Here is a 17,710-nt window from a genome sequence, read left to right on the forward strand (position 1 = left end):
ATGCCATATTTTATTGGTGTATATCCATTAAAAACATCAAATTATCATGTTTTACTTGCCAGAATGTTTTGTTTGTCCTGGTTCACAATTTGTTCTGTGTACATGCTTGTCTGTCTTTATTTTAATCATGTCTATCAACATAATTAACCTAAATAAAATATACAAATATTCCGACTTTGGAGAAGATCTGTGCATCCAAATTATGTGATAGGTAAGGCCAAAGTAAGATTGGCCTCATTTATCAACCATTCTTATAAATAAATGTCTTCTTAAAACCCACTTTTGTAGTTTTTATGAACATTCTAACATTTATCAATATTTTTATATTTGAGATTTGTTCTTATGTAACAACAGAATACTCTGGAGCACTCTTACACACACTTGACTACTGACATGCTAGTGCAAAATAGTAAAACAGTCATTTTTTTCAATTCTACACTTGTATAATAGGAATTGGATGACCATCATTTTTGTCCTTTTTATCTTAAAAAGGACTAACAGGTTTCAGTGCATATTTATATTTTCGCAAATTTGTATTAATTTCTTTACTTGTCTCAGAGATTGATAACACATGGACATGTTGAAGAGGAGAACAATTATTCATGAAAATAGTCATTACTAGTATACTCATCTGTAGGTTTTACAAACTGATGTTTACTGAAAAACAAGCTGACTGTCTGATTCTTAGAGGGTAGATGACCCAGGAAATGCAACTGCAGTTAATGTAAACTGAGTTTGTGTTACTCTCTAATCTGGGGAAACAAGAAACAATCATTTGTGTCAGGGAAAGACATGTGCAGTGTAAAAAATCAGCCCAGTCAATGTGACCGACCAGAACCTGATTATTATTTTAACATTTTGTCCTAACCCGGCCTGGCATGTCATTCTGGTTGGGTATCCACACTCATCTGCTCATCTGAAGGTAAACCGGCAATGCTTGTTTGGCAAGTAAACTCCAAACAGGACTAGCCAGACTATAAATCTAGCAACAAAATAGGATTAGGGCAACTAAAGGTTATAGTAGTGTTATTATAGTTCACCCTAAAAATGAATATTCAATCATTAACTACTCACCACTATGAGGATGGAGGGGTGGGTATTTGAGTGCACAAAAAACTTTTGGAGTTTCAGGGGTAAACAGCGTTGCAACCAAATCCAATACAACTGAAGTAAATGGTGGCCACTCTTTCAAACGTTAAAAAAACAACAGAAAAAAGCATAAAATGCCTCCATACTGCTCCTGTGGTGCTATCCAAGTGTCTGTAAGCCCCGACATTCAAATTAGACTCGAAACTAGGTCATTTACACAATGTTTTTAGCCTACATGTTTGCTGTGATCCACATCCGCAAACGTGGCTCCAGAGGAGGATACAGCGGACATTTAGGCTAACGACATGGTGTAAATGATGCAGTTTCGAGTCTTATTGACCACTTAAGTCACATTCACCTATATGTTTCTATACAAAGCACTTGCTCTATGGAGCAAAATCAGGGCCAAATGTTTTGATCATTTGAAAAAAATTCTAGAATGTTTTTATTAAATAATACATTTCTCAGTTTCAGATTCAGATTTTATGTTTTCAGATAAAAAAATTTTTACATTTTCAAATCTTTTTTTCGGTTTTCATATCTTTTCTGTTCACGTTACTGAACTCTCCTCTTCACTGTCTGTTTCTCCCTGTTGGAGTGAGTGGGAACGGGGCCTATGTAAGTGTAAACACTGCTACCAGACTAAGAGGACACTTTCAGATCAAATACATGCAGGCACACCAAATAATTGTTAGGCACTCCTGTACGAAAACTTCTACTATTCATCCTATTTCCCCCTATTTTAGTTGGGCAGGTTTTATGGCCTCCCTGACCTCAAGAGTCTTTCCATGTTGTAATCCCTCTGGCCTCTTGAGGGCAATCCCCTTGCTCCTCTAATCTCCTGGTGCCCAGATACCTGCACAGATTACAGATTCAAGCTTCGATTTCTAGCATGTGTCTACCTGTCATCTACTTTACTTTTTTTAGCATACTCTCCTGTCAATTTGACTTCAACATTTCACACTCTAACCCTCTGGATTCCCAGGATTTAGATACCTCACACACATTAGGGTTAATTTACAGCGCCTTCCAAGAGCAGTGATATCACAAAGTGCCTCACCAAGGGGATACAATTATGCAAAGTAAAGCCTTGACAAGTTGGTCTACATGTGTTCACAGATCTTACACTCTGGACACATGTATTTCAGAAAATAGAATGGAGAATATCTCTTCAAACATACAAGGGATATTCTCCATCTTGTCCTATGTTCTAAAATACATGGATTGTGGAGAGAAAAAAACTCCCTCATTAACTGGAAGAAACCTCTAGCAGAGCTAGACTCAGTGTGGGTGGCCATCGGAGTCGACCAGTTGGATTGAGCGGAGAAAATTGGGGTAGAGAGGAGAGGTGGGTGGCAAAGAGGGGAGAGAAGAGAGAGAGTGGTGGGGGGTTGGGAGAGAGGAGAGAGACCAGGAACAGTGTCCACAGTATCCACAGATCTTAAGTCGTGTTCAAAGGTTTTGGAGCCACAACTCAAAAGTCTCTTTTTGTCATGGTCTGCACTGTGGTCGCCCCTCACTCCTCTATGTGTTTGTAAGTATGAGAGAGAATGAGAATGAATGTGCACTGATTGGTATGTGTGAGTGTGTGTGTGATTGGTTTGGCAAGTTTGGACATAGGTTCCCTCAGGTTCCTGAAAACTGATCAACACTAATCATTAGGGATGAGCCAGTACACCATTATCTGTATATGTATCTGTTCAACCAACTAAATTATCTGTATCCATATCTGTACTCAGACGTTGGCGAGGCTTAAACCGGAAGTGGGCAGGACCTAATCTAAAGTTGGTATATTAAGCCTGACACGTATATGGGTTGATCAGCAGTTGCTATAATTATTGTTTATTAGAAAACTATTTACAGAACAGCCTTAGAATTGAGATTCAGATCAATGTTTTTGATCACAATAGTAAGAGAACTATTCAGAACAAGTTTTTTATAAACTTAAGTAAATAAACTTCAATGAATCAATGAAAACAACACATGCAGTATTAAGAAGTATAAAAGGCCCCATATTTTACATCTTTCTGGGATTTAATTCTAGGTTTTGGTACCCCTAAGATGATATATCAGTGGTTTAAAGTCTTAAAAACTGCTGCAATGTGTATTACCGTGTCCTCTCTTCTGCCTCTCTCTGGAGCTGCAGACACAGGTTTTGGCCTGCCTCTTGAGCCCCTCCTCTTATTGGCTGACTGTCCTTTGAGTGACACGCGACCAGGCCTATCACCGGTCTCATTCTGGCGCATTCACTCTGGTAAACACAGCTGAAAGTCACGTTATGTTTGCAGCTATAGAAGACCAGCCACATATTTACAGTCGGTTACAACAGGATGTTTCTGAACGGTAAGTTACACCGTCCTCATGTTTGTTCAAGCTTTAGCAGGACAGTCGGCCAATGTAGGATTAACGTCCCAAGTTACAGTACGGAGTTTCACAATGGAGTTTCAATACGGAGTAACGTAGACTTTACTCCGTAGTGAGCACACCGACACAGCACTTCAGAAGAAATAAAGCGTAACCGGTGGTCTTGAACAGTAACGTTCTTGGGAGGAATGTGCACGGACACATTCTCTTCCTTGCATCCCTCCATGCTGCAGTGTTTCTTCAGTGTTATTTGTTGTGGTTAGCCTGTGGTAGCTAACAAGCTGCTAGCTCAGCAACAAGTCTGCTTGGTGTCGCGTTCGGTGTGGAGGGGTGGTGATGGTGGTGGGGAGCGGGGGTGGTGGGTTCGGAGGCCTGGCTGGGTGGGGCTGAGAGACGAGTGCGATCCTGAATGACTCATACGGGGGAGGAAGTACGAAGCAAGACATTTCAATAACATATTTCTTGGAAGGGACTGAGTGAAAAAGTCTGCGGAGTGACTGTTTTCATACTTTGAGGGTACCTACTGACCCCCTCAAGTAATCACGGATAGTAAAAGCCAAGAAAATGTATTTTACACAATATGGGCCCTTTAAGTAAAATGCAGGTTTTCATACTCAACATACTCAACTCAGTGAGTTTTCATACTCAACATTTTCTTTTTTATAGTTTTTTATTTTTTTACTTTTTAAAAATTACCTTTAAACACAGAGATGTTTGTGTGTGTACCTGTACCAATTTTTATTTCTACACAAAGTAAAACACAATGTTAATTATGTGGTGTGGGTATGTGTGAGGAGTGCTCGCTCTGTGTGCGTCTAGCCAGGCGTGGTGCACTCTGACCCAGCAAGTTGGGCCCCCGCATGTCGCCTGGCTCTCCCTCACTCACTCGGCTGGTGGAGAGGAGCGCTCGCTCCATGTGCGTCTAGCTGGGCTGGGTGCACTCTGACTCAACCAGTGGAGCCCCAGCATGCCGTCTGGCTCTCCCTAACTCACTTGGCTGGTGGAGACCAGGCTGGGAGCACTCTGACTCGGCCAGTGGAAGCTGAGAATATATGATCATAGATAACGATGTTACATGTTAGTATCCCTGTGGACAGAGTGGCTGTGACAATGACAAGATTGTGTTTTGTGGCACTGCTGGCGTAGCAGCAGTGAATTTTTATAGGCTCTCTGTAAGGCAAGAGCTCTGTGTGTGGCTGGCTTATCAAGGAATGATGTGGACACAGCTATCCAATGATGATTTTCATTCATCACGAGTACAGATTTTGACACATTTTACTCGGATGGTACTCGTGCTCGTGAAAGTACATTATGCGTACCGGATACTCGTTTCATCCAAGTATTCAGCTCAACCCTACTAATTATCTGCATAAGTATAAGAACCCTAGTCTTCACTCCACTCATCGCCAGATAACATGGAAGTATCATACAGTATTGACTCACATTCTGTGGTTTATTCTAACATTTGGTTCTAACATTCTTTGTCTCGGCCTGTCTTAGATGCTAATCGGCAAGACAGTTTGTTTGCCTGCTTATCTGCACTGCTTGAATCCTACCTGTGGTTCGTCCTGTCTGCCTGTCTCCTGCCTAATTGGTTTGTCCATCGGCACGCACGTCGAGTCTGATGCCCTTCATCCTGTTTCCTGCCTGTGTCCTGCCGATCACTCAGTGGAAGCCCTACCGGTTTCAACTCCTACAACGCCGCTTCGCTCATCCACACTACCCTGCTTACCAAGCCAAACACAATAACCACACCAAAGACTTCCACATACCAACCACTGTAACATCACTGAGAAAACCCAGCATAGTGTCCTGACTGCTGAGGGCTAAACGGACCGTCTGATTGTCCTGTAAGTTGTCAGAACCCTCTGCTAGGCTAACACGAACAGGCTTTCTGAGAAGTCTACGAGGCATTACGTGGACTCGCCCTCAGCGTGATGGAAATCAAAACTCAGCTTAGATCCACCACCACACCTTCTCCTTCTTTCTATGCTTCACCACCAGCCATCTCTCTCTCTCCCTAGTCCCTTGAACTGTACATTTCAGCACTGGAACATTACGACTGTAATTTAGGAGAGTGTAGCTCCTCTCTCCTCCAATGCTCACTCGTATTAGACACTTAATCATCCAACAGTTTTAGAATAGCCTACATAATTGGCTTACTCATAGGGAGGACAGAGACTTGGGGAGAGGCCATTTGAAATATTCAGCTAATTCGGTTTGACTTATTTCTGAGAGGAAGAGGGTTTCTGATCACATGGTTAGTGGTAGTGACGCAAGCAGTTTATTATTATGACTCACACAAGGATCATTAAGCATTGCTTCATATTCCATTGAATCCTGCCCACTGGGAGCAGAGTTCGGATGGAATGACAGCTTCTTACAGGTAGTGAATCAGGCAGATCCGAAACTAAGTCGCTCAACGAACTGAACTCCCTAGCCATTAAATTAGACATTAGGTTAAGAATCTCCCTCCTAATTGTCTAGGCTACCTGGGTGGGAGAAGTGGTTTGTTTGTACTTTTTTTGTACATTTTATGTCTGTTTTTCTTTTTCAATGTGATTTACTAAAAATGTGGGAAAAAGATGGAAGTATTGGATCTTTAAACTCTGTATGTCATGCTATACACTTCCTTGAATAAAGTATGAGGAAGAAAAAACAAAGAATCTCCCTCCTCAAAATCTCCCCTGCTACTTCAGAATCACACAGCTTGGCATCTCCCTGTGCCCCATCAGTACCAGCTCGGACACCGGAGAGACTTATGCACCTGGGTCGGAGTCAATTGACCCAAGCAAAAGGTGATAAACCACTTCACCCCCGCATCAATTTCCGTGGCCTCAATTCCATAACTATTAAGAATAATTTCCAACTGCCCCTCATCAGCTCCACGTTCGAACCCCTCCATGGTTCACCAGACTAGACCTCAGGTACAGTAGGTCAGGCCTCAGGACTCTTTAAGTTGAGTTATTTGGATCTATTTGTTTTGCTTAAAGAAATAAAGATGCTGAAACCCGAATGGTTTGTCTCTGGCTGCTGTGGTGAGTGCCCAGTGGCATGGTGATTTGCCACAAGCACACAACACTGTTATTGTTTTCATTGTAACTACTCAGAGCTGATAACTGATGCTGCACAAGTGTTCCTGGTCTCCCTCTCCTCTCTCAAATTGAGTATGAAAACTTGTTAAGTTGAGTATGTTGAGTATGAAAACCTGCATTTAACTTAATACTTCCTAATACTGCATGTGTTGTGTTCATTGATTCACTGAAGTTTTATAAAAAAAACTTGTTCTGAATAGTTCTCTTACTGTTGTGATCAAAAACATTGATCTGAAGCTCAATTCTAAGGCTGTCTATATAATAGTTTTCTAATAAACAATAAAAATAGCAACTTCTGATCAGCACATATCCATGTCAGGCTTAAAATACCAACTTTCGGTTAGGCCCTGCCCACTTCCGAGTACAGATACGGATACAGATAATTTAGTTGGTTGAACAGATACAGTTACAGATACAGATAATGGTGTACTCGCTCATCCCTAATTTGGGGGAAAAAATATTCTGACTTAATCGTGGGGCCGAGATAAATAAGGAGATATGAATCTGTTCTTTTCTAACAAGACCTGGTGAACTGAACTGAAGATTTTCATCTTCAGTTCAGTTCACCAGGTCTTGTTCACCAGGTCTTCACCAGGTCCGTTTCACTTAATCACATGATGTAGTCTCTATAATGGGCTTTAGTTTGACAAACACTGTCTGCACTGACTCTGAGTACACACTGTGGGGGAAACGTTTGCAATTACTTATCAATAAAAACACAAGGACCAATTTCCGTGCACCATGGCACACAGACCATGACTCTGCACATTCGGTCCAATTGGTGACAGAATGCGCCTGGTGCATCTGGAAACAGGGAGAGATAGAGATGTAGTGGGTGTGTTAGCAGCGGGGAAAGACTTGACCGACCAGATGATGTTTTATACTTCCCTTATCCTTCCCTTTAAGCACAGTGCGTGCCACGCAACAGTGTAGAGTAATTTGGTGCCCTGGGTGCACTGCTCATGAGGGCACAATTGGCTACAATTGTATGGAACATTTAAACTAAAAGCTTTAGCTGTAAAACCATGGAACATGTGACACTTTTAATATGTAAAAACCAGTGTGTACAACGTAAGATAAAAATGCTAAAATATCATGATAATTTAAATCTTATCATACAATTGTAGAATAAAATTATTATTTTGAACAAGCATGTCAGTGGTCAAGGGTGCATAAGAGTGCTCTTGAGTGTGCATAGATTCTATTCTTACCTAATACCCAGATAAAAAAAATACTGACGAAGGCCAGAATCTTCGTAAAAATTGTGTGAGTTGGTTTTAAGAAGAAATTACCCATATCACAAATTAAACATGTCACAAAAGCCCTCCAGACATCACCCCTCCAAATCCCCCAAGCTCCTGGACCATCATCCAGCTTATAAATGTTATAATACATTTTATTCATACAGCACCTTTCTCACATAAAATGCAGCTCAAAGTGCTTTACAATAAAATCAAAGACATGAACTAAGAGATCAATAAGAACCCATAAAGCAAAGACTTAAGAAAAAATGTAATATAATAAAATAAAACAGATACGATTAATTAAAGGCAAGATCCTAGAAATGGGTCTTGAGTTGTTTCTTAAAACTATCAACAGAAGAAGCTTGTCTGATGTTTGGTGGGAGTTTGTGTCTAACCTTTGGTGCATAGCAACAGAATGCAGCTTCCCCAAACGTTTTATAGTTTGTTTTTGGGTTATTAAGCGAGACCTGAGGGAACGGTTTGGAACATATTCCGAAAAAGAACATATTCCGATAAAGAATCAGATATGTATGAGGATGCTGTACAATTAAGAGACTTGAAAACAAGTAAAATAATTTTAAAATCAATCCTCAGTGATACTGGAAGCCAGTGTAAAGAAGCTAAAACGAGTAATGTGATCTCCTTTCCTATTTCTCATTAAAACTCTGGCTGCAGAATTTTGTACAAGCTGGAGTCGATCAATGGATTTTTTCCAGTAATCCTAAATATAGTGCATTACAGTAGTCCAGGCGAGCAACCTGAAAGCATGAGTCAACTTTTTGCATCTTCCAGAGTGAGGTAAGGGAGGTACTCTTGCAATGTTTCTTAAATGATAAAAGGCAATCTTTGTGACATTGTTTATGTGTGAATTAAAATCTAGTTCTGAGTCAAGTGTAACACCCAGGTTCTTTACTTTTGATTTGTTGTGATGCACCAGACTTCCAAGTTTGCTCATAATGTTTTGTCTCTGATCATCAGTACCAATTACAAGAATTTATTTTTTATCTTCGTTTAATTTTAGAAAGTTGTTGCTCATCCATTTTCCCACGCTGAAGAGGCAATTCATAACTTGGTTTGGAGCATCAGAGTTATCTGGTACTACGGATAGATATAATTGAGTATCATCAGCATAACAATGATAGTTCACACCATAGTCACTAATAATTTTTCCCAGTGGTAACATATATAAGCAAAATAGTAATGGACCAAGAATGGAACCCTGCGGAATGCCGAAAAGGTTATCATGCTTTTGTGAAACATGTTCACCAAGGCTAATGAAATATGTCCTGTGATACCAATCCAACTTTCGAGTCTGTGTAAAAGGATCTTGTGATCTACTGTGTCAAATGCGGCAGATAAGTTGAGGAGCATCAGGATAGATGCATTTTTCTTATCTGCGCTCACTCGAAGGTAATTTATTATTCTCAGCAGTGCTGTTTTGGTGCTGTGTCCCTTTCTAAAACCAGACTGAAATCTGTCCTGTATATGATTCATAAGTAGGAACTCATCCAACTGATATGGCCTTTTCCAGAATTTTACTAAGGAAAGGCAGGTTGGAAATGGGTCTGTAGTTTTGCTCAAATTCTATGGTTTTCTCTGTTCTTCATGTGAGTTCTTACATTCTTTGTCTCTACTTGCCTCAGATGCTAATCAGCTAGTTTGCCTGTTCGCCCTGCATAAATCCTTTCAGCTGGTTTGTCCTGTCTGCCTGTCTCCTGTCTGATTGGTTCATACATCGGCACATACGCCTTTTCTGAAGCCCATCATTCTGTTTCCTGCCTGTCTCCCGCACTGATCTGAAAAAAACTTTCATTAAACCTTTACTCACTGATCATCGGGCCCGGATCTAGAAGTGGGCATGGGTTGGCAAGGCCCCCCCAAATTTCTACCCTGCCCACCCAATTGGTCAACTTTATACTGTGCTATTTGAATCTGCCAATCATGTTTATTTCATTCGCCCTGTTGGAATTTCCTGATGTCTGAATTGCTGGTTGGACTTAGGGCTGGGTTTAAAAAAAACTATTCTCTGATTAAAATGTATCTTTATTTTAATTATCCTATATCGATTCATAAGAAGGGTGGATCGATCTTTTAATATAAACTTTTTCCCATGCGTGACCCCATTGTTTACATAATACGAACAAAAACATTTTAGCTAGTCGTGTCTATGCTCTTCTCTCATCTCCTTTCCTGGAGCGAGGCAGAGTGGTCACACACAAACACACACACATACACACACAATAGTATGTTTCATTTTTGGTGCTACTTTCATGTGCGAAAAACCAAAAAACTACACAGAGGTCAACCAAGCCAAAGTCTCCCAGTGTACACAGTTTGTCCATTTCCTAAATTTATTTTTTTTTACATATTTTAAATTAATCACACCTGTATCATTCAAAAATATTTTGCAGGCTTAAAAAGTTCGGTGGCACTAGTCTGTGCATTGCAGGCTGTCAGCCCAACCCTAACCTGAGCCAAATGTTAAATATTTATTCAGAAACAATTTTTGTTAACAGAGTCCATTTTATGTATTGTTTTGGTTGTTTGTGGTTTGTTTTAATTATATTTTATTTATTTAGGATATTATAATATGTTTAATTCTAATTCAAATGTCAGGCTGTATATTCTTTAGAACTAAATGCTCTTTGCTCTTTGTAAGGGTGATTATTATTATGCTATAATATTATCATTATATCAGTGGTATGAAACGGTTTCAAAGTGATGACAATAATATGATTTATCACAATAATTTCTCTCTCAACAAAATTTGACAGGCCTACCTTAATATTTTCAATAATGCACAAAGTGAGAGGTTTTGAACAATATACATCTTTAGTTCTCTGAGAATTTCTTTCATATCCAAGCAAAAGTGTTATTGTACAATGAAATTAACTGAATCGATATTGAATCGAATTGGAAATTGAATCAAAACCTTGTGAATCAGAGTCTAAATGATTTGGAAAATCAGTGGCGATACCAACCCCGAGTTGGACAGTATAACTACGAAAAACCCTGTTCCTTGTTGTCATTCTGCATGCATATGCATATGACTAATCATATGTGACAGTGGAAGTCTATTAGTATTCTTATTAGTATTCTTCTTCTTATTAAATCTTGTTTTGTTAAAAATTGCTGTAGTGTTTGTTATAGTGTTGTGTTAAATAGGTATCGTTGCTGGTAGTTGTTTTATTTTACTAGATAAATAGCTAGCAAGCACAGCTACCTACAGTATTTAGCATTTGACATTTTGCCAAAGTTTATCAACACTCACTCAGTTTAAATAAAATCAACCTGTAGGGATTTGAAGCAAGCAGGATAAGCTTCCTGCTTAGAGCAACCTATGACATCCTTCACTCACACCAAAACCTACAGCAGTGGCTGAATGAAGGTCCATCCTGCCCACTATGCTCAACTCCAGCTACCCTCAGGCACATCCTCACTGGTTGTAAAATAAGTCTCTCCCAAGGTAGGTATACGTGGAGACACAACCAGGTACTCAAATGCCTTGCAGCAACAATAGAAACAAAGAGAACTGCTACCAATGCCTTGCCCTCCAAAACATCAAACGCAGTTAAAAAACAACATTTGGGGGGGAACAGGGACAGAGAGGGCCTCCTCCAACTGACCACTCCTGGTCCACCAACATTTCCCAGTCTCTGGCTGGGAAATGTTGGTGGACGTGGGTCAGGGGTTAACAGTCCCATCACATATTGTCACTACCCCCTAAGACCTGACCTGATACTCTGGTCCAACACCCTGCGCGTCATCTACTTCGTATAATTGACAGTACCCTGGGAGGATAATGTTGATGAAGCAAATGAGAGGAAAAGTATTTAGACATTGCATTTGAGGTAGAGCATTGTGGCTGGAAAGCGATGGTTTGCCCTGTGGAGGTTGATCTCAACTGGGCCCCAAGATGCTAGGGACATGCATCCAGGTCAGATCAACCTGTGGTGGGCCTGCCTTAGAAGATGGTGTCTTTTGATTAAAAGGCTGAAATACCTGATGACCTTAAGGAACACAACTGAAGATATGTCCCTAACATCTGCTGATGGTCACTACCATCAACTAACATCAACTGGTGGTAGGCATTAATTAGCGAGGTAAAACATACAAGGGATATATTCTCCATCTTGTGAACAGTGCTTACTTTACAAAAGGCATAGAGGTAATGATGTCTGATCTACTGAGCGGGCCGCATGGCTTTCATAGTACTGCCATACAAGCTAGTTGCCAGTCAGATCTGCCTTCAGCCTCAGCTTACACTCAAGTTCGGCCTGTATCATTGATTACAAGGCCAAAACACTTGATGACACTAAGGTGCACAACTGAGGTTATGTCCCTAACATCTGCTGGTGGCCGCTAACTCCTGCGAACATCTATTGGCAGATGGTAACTTAAATTGTGCAGAAGACCTTCAAACGTACAAGGGACATTCACCATCATGTCCTATATTCTAAAATAAAACCTGGTTAGATAATGCTAGACTTAAAGTAGTCAATGGTCTGTATTTGTATTGTGTTTTTCTAGGCTCGATGACCACTCAAAGCGCTTTACAGTGCAGTTTTTTTGCCACATCTTTGGGCAGCATGCAGAGTCAATCGGACCAACAACCCTTCGCTGAGCCACAGCCGCCCTGTGTAAATATACACATATATATATTTATGCAAACCAATAATATAAGTAAGTAAATTAAAATGACACCATATACACGATAATAAATCAAATCTAATCAAACATCAACTGTTGAATATTCCAAAAGTCCAACAGCATCAGTAATAAAAATAACTGCAATGCACATGCTTATGATTCCTTCGTGTCAAAATGCACCAATCACCCCTTCATCTATTTTCTTAATATAGTGAGAGAAATAACATATAAAGCACATTGCAAAAAGAGTACCATAGAGTACCAGTATCTCTGCGAGCACTGATGACGTTCCTGAGACATGCTCCTGTTAACTGTTTAAGATTAGAATTAACAGATTGGAAAAGCTCCTTATCCTAATCCATTAAATTTAAAAAAACATATTGTTTTGTTTTATCTATAAGCATACTGTAAGGATGTGTGAGGTACAATGTTTCTTGGGCATGTAACCTGTACATGAGGATTATACTGTAACTTGAATCAACAAGCAATTGACGAGTTTACCATCAGGAATTAGAATCTGACATTTCCTTCAGTGCTTCATTCAGTTGAGATGATCATCCAAATTGAAACTTCAACTACCCTGAACACAAACATAAATAGCTGAACTGTTAATTATAATTAATTATACTCACCCCATTTGAACATCATCATCGTAAGCAGCACTGTCTTTAGATTCAGATTCAGCTCCATGGTAAAACCAGTGATCCTTAATAAGAAAGACTACAAAATTATGTGTTAATGTTGCCCTGTGGTTAGAGGCTGGCATGCTACATACTGCCCATGCTTGGGCTCAAACAGACAGCCCTCCCTGCTCTTGACTTAGCCAGTGTAATCAGCCATGAGAGCAGAGAGTCAACAGCAAAACATGAGCTGGACTAACACCTGCTAATACTAATGCTCATTCACCAAGACCTTTTATATTGGAATATATATCCCAAATTTGGAAATTAGATATTGTCAGTGAAGGAGTAAAAGGAGAAATTGCACAAAACAGAGTATTAAAAGAAACATAGTACAAATTAAAGATATTAAAAGAAAAACACTGACTAACAAGCTAAAGAAAATCTTAAATGTATTTCACATTGTATTTCTAGATTCTTTAATTATACTTAAGGATTTTGAGATCAAAGACAATAATTTAGGTTTCAGTGTAAAAGGAGTGACACATCTAACAATTGAATGCCCCCGCGCAGAATTCCTTTTGTCCTTTCGGCAAAAAAAACCCAAAAAAATATCCATCTATAGAAGAAGCACCCTTTTACCAGACTGCATAGCTTCATCTTCAAAGAAAAACAAATATATCTATTTTTGTGAATTGGAGCATGTATTATAAATTATAATAAAACCCTTTATGTAAGGATCAAATTTAAAACAAGAATAATATATTGTCATATGTCACTCTTATTATTATCATAACAACCAGTGTGACTGAGTTTAAATATAACAGTTCCAAAACTGTTGCTGGTCTCGCATATAAAAATATGATAAAAAGGATAAAAACTTACCAACCCTACCTTGAATAAAACCCGGTTTCCCTGTTCGGTCTTGAGAAATCAACTGTGAATTGCTTCTGTCTATATATGTTTACCCTGTTCAGGTGTCGTATTCCTCACACGTCTCTTGCCCCAGCCCTCCCATGACCTTTAACAGAATGACATAGAAAATAAATGGATGCATTGACATCAATTTTATATTTTGTGAATGGATGAAATGAGAAATAATTACTTCATAGAGACAAAGCAGTTTCGTTCTTTAGATCTTGACGATCTCAACATTCAAGATTCTGCACACAGCAGTGCAGAGAGATGTCCGAAAACATGCAAGATTTGAAGGACAAATTTGAGTATATTTAAACATACTAATTTAACTGAAAGCATATTGGATTCATCATTGGAATCCTCAATCCACTGGATGTCCTTGTATACCAATTAGCCGGTAGCATTGTGTTGTATTTATAGTGTGCAGTCCAGTGGATCCAGGCCAGGTTTTACTTACAGGCTCATTAGTGTCTTCAGCTGCCCTAGTGGGTCCTTTGTAGTGTGGGGCTTAGTAGTTAGACATCCATCACTTGGCTGCGTAGAGACCTGTTACTCCCTGAAATCCCTCCATCCCCCACCTCTTCCTAAACACCAGCTGTGCCTGACACCCCATGGCAAGATTTGCACCCATAAACTTGCATAATGATGCACTTGTATGAATAAAATCAAGACTTAACCCATAGGGCTATGTTTAAAAAAAACTTCCTTTTTGCACCTTTGTGAACTAATATGTCTATTCCCTAAAAGAAATTTTAAATAAATTAATATTATTTTTCGCTTTATATATAAAAAAAAAGACTTGTATAGACTTGTATACCGAATATAAATTTGCATTATTTTAACCCTTTAAATGCCAGTTTTAAAAATGTTACTCCACATTAGTTTTGGAGGCTTAACACAGTCTGGTATATGTGACTGATAAGCAACAACATTGACTTTTATGCATTGTTATTTTTTGTGTATGTCACATTTTAAAAACGCTGCCTTCTCAGCAATTTCGAGGACAAAACTTTTCCTCTCCCTAAAACTGCTATAATACACTAAACATGGTTATATTTTTTCTCTTTTAATGACTTAATTTATGAACAACGTAAGTACTGTCTAAATATGAATTCATTTTCAATATTTTAACCCTTGTGAAGTTTAAGTGTGTATAGCCTCTAGTGGTGAAGCTTATACTGCAACCAGCTGAACAAATTACATTATCTTACTAACTGTTTCTTCTAATCAATGTTGTAAATACTGTTATTTTGTTGATGCGTTCAGTTACACGCGGCATCTATTGCACTTCTCTCAGTCCTGGGAGAAGGATTTCTCACATTGTGATTTGTGAATATGGGCTATACAAATAAAATTTGATTGAAGGAATTATTATTTGTCTTCCCGCTGACGAATGAAATACATGTTTGGTGGCCTTAACTTTTAATCAAACTAAAATTCAGATGTATGAGATATTTACGTGTCAAATGGTTTTCACTCATGGGTATGCCTAACTGACTTGATGGCATCCCCTAAATAGCAGCCCCTGCTGCACGTTTTACCAAAATGCATATTTATCATGCCCAGATGTAAAAGAAGTGTAACTGACCCATGCTCCAAACCCAACAGGAAGTCAGTCATTTCGGATTAAGTGGTAATTTTTGGCGATTCACACACATCGTACTTTAATTTATTTAATTATTTAATTATTAAATATCTGAACAGGTCCCCATTTTCTAAGTAATGGAGTTTTCTCCTGTTCGAACTGAACTGTTTGTCCCATATTTGGCTCAATATGTTTCCATCTAGCCTGATACTCAGTGGAGCAAGAATAGACAAAGTATTTCAGTTGAGCAGCGTAATAGTACTCTCTGAGGTTTGGCAGTGCCAGGCCTCCGTTTTCCTTATCAATTTGGAGAGTCTTAATGTTTACCCTTGGCCTTGCTCCTGCCCAGATGAACCTGCATGATGAATATCTGCTTATTCCCGGCTATAAACTGAGATTCTGGGATTCTGACTGGTAGTGATAAGAAGAGGTACAGCAACCTCGGCAGGACGTTCATTTTCACGACCTCAATTCTTGAGCTAAAATCCATTTTCTTAAATCTTTCTGTAACCTGTTATTTATTATATTGTAGTTTCTTCCATATAGATTTTGCCTCCTACTTTGAATGATACTTCTGCCTGATTGACTTGCATGGAATGTAGTTAAGAGGGAGCACTTGTGTTTTTGTGATGTTCAATTTATAACCTGACATCCATAATGGTCTGTATGGTCTGTATTTATATATCACTTTTCTAGTCTTGATGACCACTCAAAGCGCTTTACAGTACAGTTTTTTACCATTCAGCCATTCACACACACATTCATACAGTGCATCTTGTCATAAGTTTGGGGAGAGTTGAATCTGGATTCTGGAGAAAGGTAATAATATCATCAACAAAAAGTCCTATAATATGTTCCTCTTTTGCTATATTGACTCCTTTCAGCTCTTTATTTTGTCTAATAGCTTGGGCCAAAGGTCAATGAATATTTCAAAAAAGGAAGGGCTGAGACAGCAGCCCTGGCGATTCTAGCGGTGGGATCTGTGGTGGCAATTTCTGTGAATCAAGCACAAAGTCAAACAATTGTCTTTCGGTAAGTGTAATCCAACATCTGCAGATGGACCCACAGTACACATCACCTGAATGACATATACAATGAGCAAAGAATAGGCATGAGAGTTTTGTTCTTATAACCCACTGCCCCCTCACATTGGGTATCTTATTACCCTCTTTGATGTTTTATTAGGGTGGGAGACATCCTCTCTTCATTTCTGGACCAGACCCCTAGAGTGAATCATTTGTGAGATCCAAACCATTTGCTCAGAGACACCATAGACATCAGGATTCAAGAGGCCATAAATTGAAAGTCCATGAGCAATAATCGTAAACCGAAAGTTAAAGTTAAACAATCTGGTCAATCCTCTAAATACACGTCTGTTCATCCAATCATCATTACACAAATGCAAAAAAGACAAAAATGTTTACTGTTAATATTACTGTTGAATATTGAGACAGAAATGACAAGGAATGTTTAGAACAGAAAAAAGACTGATTAATAGTTATAATTAAAAATAAGGTGATAGATTTTTGATATTTGCCATCATATTGTACACATAATTTAAAAAAAGTTTGCAACTGGGGGGGTCCCCGCCAGAGGCTTATTCTATATGGGGTTCCTTGGCATGGAAAGGTTTGGGAACCCCTGATGTAAGATACATGTAGAATTTGTATCTTTTTTGTAGATAGCACAGTGAAACTACAGATTATATATAAATTGTTTTATTTTAAATGATGTGTAAAGTGTAAACCAAACTTTAGGATTAGTTGTTGATAACTTAAAGTTGCAGTGTGTAGAATTTGGTGACATCTAGTGGTGAAGATTCATGTTGCAGCTGAATACCCCTCACCTCATCCTCCCCTTCCAAACATGAAAGAGAACCTGTGGTGACCTTCAGTTTTCATAAAAACTCAAAGGGTGTTTAGTTTGTCCAGTCTGGGCTACTACAAGAAACATGGCGGCCTCCATAGAGAGGACCCCCCCTGATGTAAATCTAAAGTATTTCAATATAAAAGGGCCCATTCTAGGGTAAATAAAACAACAATTTGTATAATTTAGATGAAACACACTCATGAAAACGTCACTAGGATTATTTTATATTAAATTTCTGTCAATAGATCCCTTTCACCTAAATCTTACACACTGGAC

General features: G+C 39.0%; 1 protein-coding gene across 1 annotated transcript in view; it reads right to left on the reverse strand.

Annotated features, from left to right (window-relative positions):
* Positions 1-13,252, reverse strand: part of crb2a (crumbs cell polarity complex component 2a) — a 73,324-nt gene extending 60,072 nt beyond the window's left edge. Inside the window, exon 1 of the mRNA XM_035141841.2 lies at positions 13,075-13,252. Coding sequence (XP_034997732.1) covers positions 13,075-13,132 — 58 coding nt within the window. The 5' untranslated portion in view covers positions 13,133-13,252. The remainder of the gene's footprint in view (positions 1-13,074) is intronic.
* Between the last annotated feature and the right edge of the window lie 4,458 nt (positions 13,253-17,710).

This window comes from Hippoglossus stenolepis, chromosome 18 (genome assembly GCF_022539355.2).
Source record: "Hippoglossus stenolepis isolate QCI-W04-F060 chromosome 18, HSTE1.2, whole genome shotgun sequence".
Lineage (NCBI taxonomy): Eukaryota > Metazoa > Chordata > Actinopteri > Pleuronectiformes > Pleuronectidae > Hippoglossus > Hippoglossus stenolepis.